Source organism: Ipomoea triloba, chromosome 15 (assembly GCF_003576645.1).
Source record: "Ipomoea triloba cultivar NCNSP0323 chromosome 15, ASM357664v1".
Classification (NCBI taxonomy): Eukaryota; Viridiplantae; Streptophyta; class Magnoliopsida; order Solanales; family Convolvulaceae; genus Ipomoea; species Ipomoea triloba.
Window position 1 is genome coordinate 5,458,960 of NC_044930.1, and position 4,843 is coordinate 5,463,802.

At 40.9% G+C, this 4,843-nt stretch overlaps 1 protein-coding gene across 2 annotated transcripts; it reads right to left on the reverse strand.

Annotated features, from left to right (window-relative positions):
• Window positions 1-781: 781 nt before the first annotated feature.
• Window positions 782-4,264, reverse strand: LOC116007063 (protein OCTOPUS). 2 transcript variants are annotated; one of them, XM_031247645.1, is made up of 2 exons: window positions 2,071-4,264; window positions 782-1,113 (listed from the first exon to the last, which is right to left on the reverse strand). In XM_031247645.1, the coding sequence occupies exon 1, from the start codon at window positions 4,083-4,085 to the stop codon at window positions 2,079-2,081; it is 2,007 nt and encodes a 668-aa protein (XP_031103505.1). In that variant the 5' UTR covers window positions 4,086-4,264; the 3' UTR covers window positions 782-1,113; window positions 2,071-2,078. The 2 variants fall into 2 exon arrangements, with proteins under 2 accessions (XP_031103505.1, XP_031103503.1); XM_031247643.1 differs by having other exon boundaries at window positions 782-1,148.
• Between the last annotated feature and the right edge of the window lie 579 nt (window positions 4,265-4,843).

Here is a 4,843-nt window from a genome sequence, read left to right on the forward strand (position 1 = left end):
GCTATAATATTTGTAAGGAAATGCATGCAAAGTTGTCAACTTTGTATGTGCTATTTAAAAGATAATGTAATTGTTATTTCCACCGATGAAGATAAACTGACATGCCCTTGGATTTCGAGCTGCTTTTATATCTTTTTCTTTTTCTATCCTTTTTTTTTTTTCTCTCTACATGAATTGAAGGAGGAGCATGTTGGGATGTTTTCTTTTTCTTTTTGTGTCACCTTTTTGACTTTAATGCCCAGCATATTTTGATGATTGAGCTTTTTCCATGGAGGTGCCAAGAAGATGATGATGATGATCAACTCAAACTTGTGGAAATTATGGTCTCTTGGTTTTTTTTTTTTTTTTTTTTTTGGACGAGTTTCTTTAACCAGTCAACTAGGACCACATACTAAGATTAATAATGTTCATACTGAGTAGGACCTCAAGAGCAGTACTTACTACCTCTAACAGCTCTAAGTAAGCTAGAAAATGCGTACAACATTTCATCCACACCCCATAAGTTTTGGTTTTGATTTCCAATTTAGAAGTGAGAAGAATAAGGCACAGTTCTCCCACTTGAGATGTTAATGATTGCCCCTTTCTTTTTAACCACTCTCTGTTTTTTAGGTTAATGGAATTTTATGCTGGCTGGCTCATCATTTTGTGTCTTTTTCCAGCAAATGATTTGATTTCACATACCAAATTCAATGCTGCAATAACAGTACTGTCAGCAGCTCAGAAATCAGCAATGCTGCTGAAAAAGGAACTGGTTTCTATAGAAGACTAGTCAACAACAAGATTTTCCATTGTAATCAACCCTCCAGGCTCCAATCTATCCACTCACCATTACAATTTAGAACATCCAGACTCCCATGTTTTAGAAGTCATATACAAAACACTTGCTGGAAACTGGAAATAAATAGAATTTTATAGTCTCAAGAATGACACTATATAAACTAGACATTCTGTACAGTACAGTTATCTCTGCATGAAGCTTTAACAGAGTAAACGTGAAATCTTCCGACTTAGAATGGACAATGCTGGATCTTTGTTATAGATTGGGCAGGCGCAAACCCGCTTCACAAATCAGGGGAAGCCTGTGAATTCTTCAGAGTTCAGATGATCTCCGGCCTGCAAGTGATCGAGTTCTTGAATTAAAGATGGTCCTGGAAATGAGAGGAAGCGAATTACAAAGAAATAAACATCTGCTTCAAGGCGTCAACAGGGCAGGAAGAGAAAAGAGTGCAGTAAAACGCGGGAGTGAAAGGGGGGAAATATCTAGGCTTCATACTCTTGAGCAGCATTGCTCTCTACCTAGCAATTCAATTTAAACTTTACACAAATGTTTTTACTCATGTTGGGTGAAGGATTATCTTTCACTGATGAACACTTATTAACAGCAAAGACCCTCTCCAATACTGACTAGCTCGTTACAAAGAACTTTGCGTGCAATATCTTTAAGATCTCCATTAAAAAGCATCAAGACATTCATCACAGAAGAAAAGGCCAAAAGCGAATATAACATACACAACACCGTTTATACGTATAAAACAGCAAATGAAGAGGCATTAAATAAAATAATAAAAAAAAAAGCACACACAGAGTTAGTTCAAGAGCTGTAATGATTGTAATGCATAGAATGAAAAGATATTGTGAGGAATAAAGAACAATGAACTTGGCATGGCTCTTAACCGAAGAACATCCAGCACCAACATGTGTCACATTCCAAGTTGAATTGTTCTGAATGTTCTAAATTATAATAATCTGCAACTGGCCAGTGTAAGAGAGCAAGAACCTAATCATAACCAAGTAATTAAAGAAAGAGATAACATCCACGAAATTGCAGGTAAACAGCTGAGAATGAAACAAATTCATAGCAATTGAAACTAGAATAGAAGCATATATTACCAAAATCAGAAAGGCTTAGACAATAAAAGAAAGAATTTTGCTGTTATTAGAAATACCAAAGATTCGTGCAGATTGCAATGCAGTCTGATAAGGCATCCAAACATCAAGAATACATTGGCATAATTGATTACAGAGTAAATGCAGCAAAACTAACATGAAAGCAAAGAACAACTGTAAGACCTTGGATCTCAGTACAGTCGAAGTATGCTCCTTGCAATTGAATGTGCGCCATTTTGCCTGTTTTTCCCTGCTATACCTCTCCGGCTACCTCTCAAGGGAGTCAAGTAAAAGCGCAAGAGACCATTATCGATGTGGTTAGGGGAGTACCTAGCACTCCGATTCCTTTCCAACACGAAATCGTCTCTTCTTTTTTTCCCATGCCCATTCACCTCAACACTAGATTTCCTTCCAGTCCCAAACGACCCACCCATATAGTTTGAATTCCTCCAGCTCACACTACTATTACTACGGAACACCTTCCTATTAAGCCCTGCTCTTGGATCGCCATTACTCTCCCTTCTAAACTCTTGCCAAGACTCAGAAAAGGACCTCTCGACCCCGTTTGCCCTGCTATACCTATCATCTTCTTCATCTTTGTTCCCACTACCTCTACGATATATAAACCCCAATATACTCCAGGTCCATCTCCTAGACTTTTTCGACCGCTTCTGCTCCCCATTCCCAATTACTGAAGCGTTGTCTCTAAAACCTGCCAATTCAAAAGTTTCAGAGCAATCGTCCCTCAAAGAATTGGAATTTGAATCTCGATCGCCCATTAACACCTTTGATCCATGAAAGTAATCCGTAGCAGGCAACACTTTAGCATTAGACACCGACTTCATCTCATCAATCTCGGCCACCACAGCTGCTGCTGTCTTCCTAATAGAGCTAGACCTGTCAAGACTCTTTCTCCTTCTGGAGGATGAATCTGAGTAGTATTCCCTGGTCTGAGCTGAGCCACCGGGGACAGTGTCATCCCCATTGATGCAGTTCATCATAACAGGCTCCTCTACTGGGATTTGGGTATCAGTACGCGAAACGTGCACCACTGGAGCATCCTCCACCACAGAGACCATAGGCGCCATTCTTGGGAAACTCCTTCCAATCAAATACCCGTCCCAGGAAGCCCGGGGCTCGTCGAAAGAGTACCTGGGATCATCAAAACTAATCCTCCCAGCATCCAGCGAAAACCGGGGGTCAGTGTCACAAGACCTCCTTCCAAACCCATAATCTGCAATCTCCGATTGGGTCTCCCTGTATTGCCTGGAAAGGGGCTTCTCTGCAGGCAAGGGAGCCGAGCTTTCGCCATTGTTTTGCTTCTTGAGCTTCTGTTTTCGTCTCCATTTGTGCCATTTCTTGCTGAAAACCGAAGCTGCAGACCAAAAGCTCCCTGCAATTTCCTTCAAGTCCCTTCCTCCTGCCTTCTTTACCTGCGAATCAAGATCTATATGATCCTTCATAGGCTTCAATGTATCCTCGTTCATACCTTCTTCCTCCAGAATTTCCAAATTAACCCCCCTATCGAACCCATTCTCGCTTTTGGGAGGCTCTGGAAGCTCAATGATCTCTTCAATTCCATCGCTTTCATTTCTATTCTCATTGAAGTCCTCCTCATTTTCAACCTCCTCCTCCTCCTCCTCTTCTTCTTTAGACTCGAGAACGGGCCTATTGACAAAATCAACGGCACTCTCATTGCAATGAGGGTTTTGAGAGCTAGAAGGCTTGGTCTCGTCATCGAGGGAGAAGAGAGTCCAGAGAGTATTCCGAACCCTAACGTCACAGGACTTACGCTGCGGCTCAAAGGAAGCGGCGGAGAAGCCTAGAGCCTCATTATTCTTGGAAGCGGAGAACGACTTAGTGCGTCGGAGCTCCGGGAAGAATGTGGAGGGTTTCGAAGGCTTAGGCGGAGGGGGAGGGAGGCAGTTAGCCGCAGCGGAAGAAGCGGAGGGCTTAGAGAATAGGGATTTGATAGCAGCGGCCGCTGAGGAGGAGGAAGTGGAAGGGCGGCGAGAAGAGGAGGAAGGGTTATTACCAGTAGCGGATTGATCTAACGTGGTGAGGCGCTCGCAGAGGCATTCCGGACAGAACCCCGTGAATTGCTCGTCTGGGTGTCGGTCGCAGCTGAACGACGACCGCGGAGGCTGCGCCGGCGGCTGCGGCGGTGGCTGCGTTGGGTCCGCTGCGGTGGGATTCATCCCCGGTGGTCGTAGTGTTCAATGCGCGCTCTCCTTATGTTCATGCTACGCCATTGCAGAGCAAATGCGAGCGTGTTTATGACTTATGAAAGCTATCTAACGGTCAAGAAGCTTGCAGGCTCTCAAGTCTCAACGAACAACCAGAGAATTGTGAGCTCAGAGAGAAAAAGAGGAGAGAATTCAACGAGAGTGAGGATTATAAAAATATATACCAACAAATATAGAATAATAGTTATGTACTTATTTGCTCTAACTCAGTTGGTTCGACTCATCAAATTAAAATCTTGATTTAATTTTATAACATAAATATGTGTCTATTCACCTACTGAATGTTCATAATTTACATACTAATTTATAATTTGAATTGTAAATATTTAATATGTAAATTGTGTATTTTGTAAGGTAAATCCGAATCTACAGAATAATCTGTCATGGTAGCATGGATTATATAAGTCAAAAAACATAATGTATTAAAAATATGTATATAGAATGATAATAAATGAATAAATAGGGAGTAATTATTTAAAAGATATCGGATTTAAGGAGTCCAATGCTATATCAAAAATTGATTAAAGATTTACAGTAATATTTACAAAATGTAATACTACGTAACAATTATTATTGTTTAAAATTTGATTTATAGTGTTTCTCTATAAATTATGTATTGATTTACTATAGAAATGAAAGATTCCCGTCTCGAGAGAGAGTAAAAAGCAAAAAAGCAAATCACGCCATCACTAAGCTCTCTCCCTTTGCTT

What these genes read in the sequence shown, in the direction of transcription:
- LOC116007063 (XM_031247645.1), bottom strand. Translation starts at nt 4,085, where the DNA reads ATGAATCCCACCGCAGCGGACCCAACGCAGCCACCGCCGCAGCCGCCG.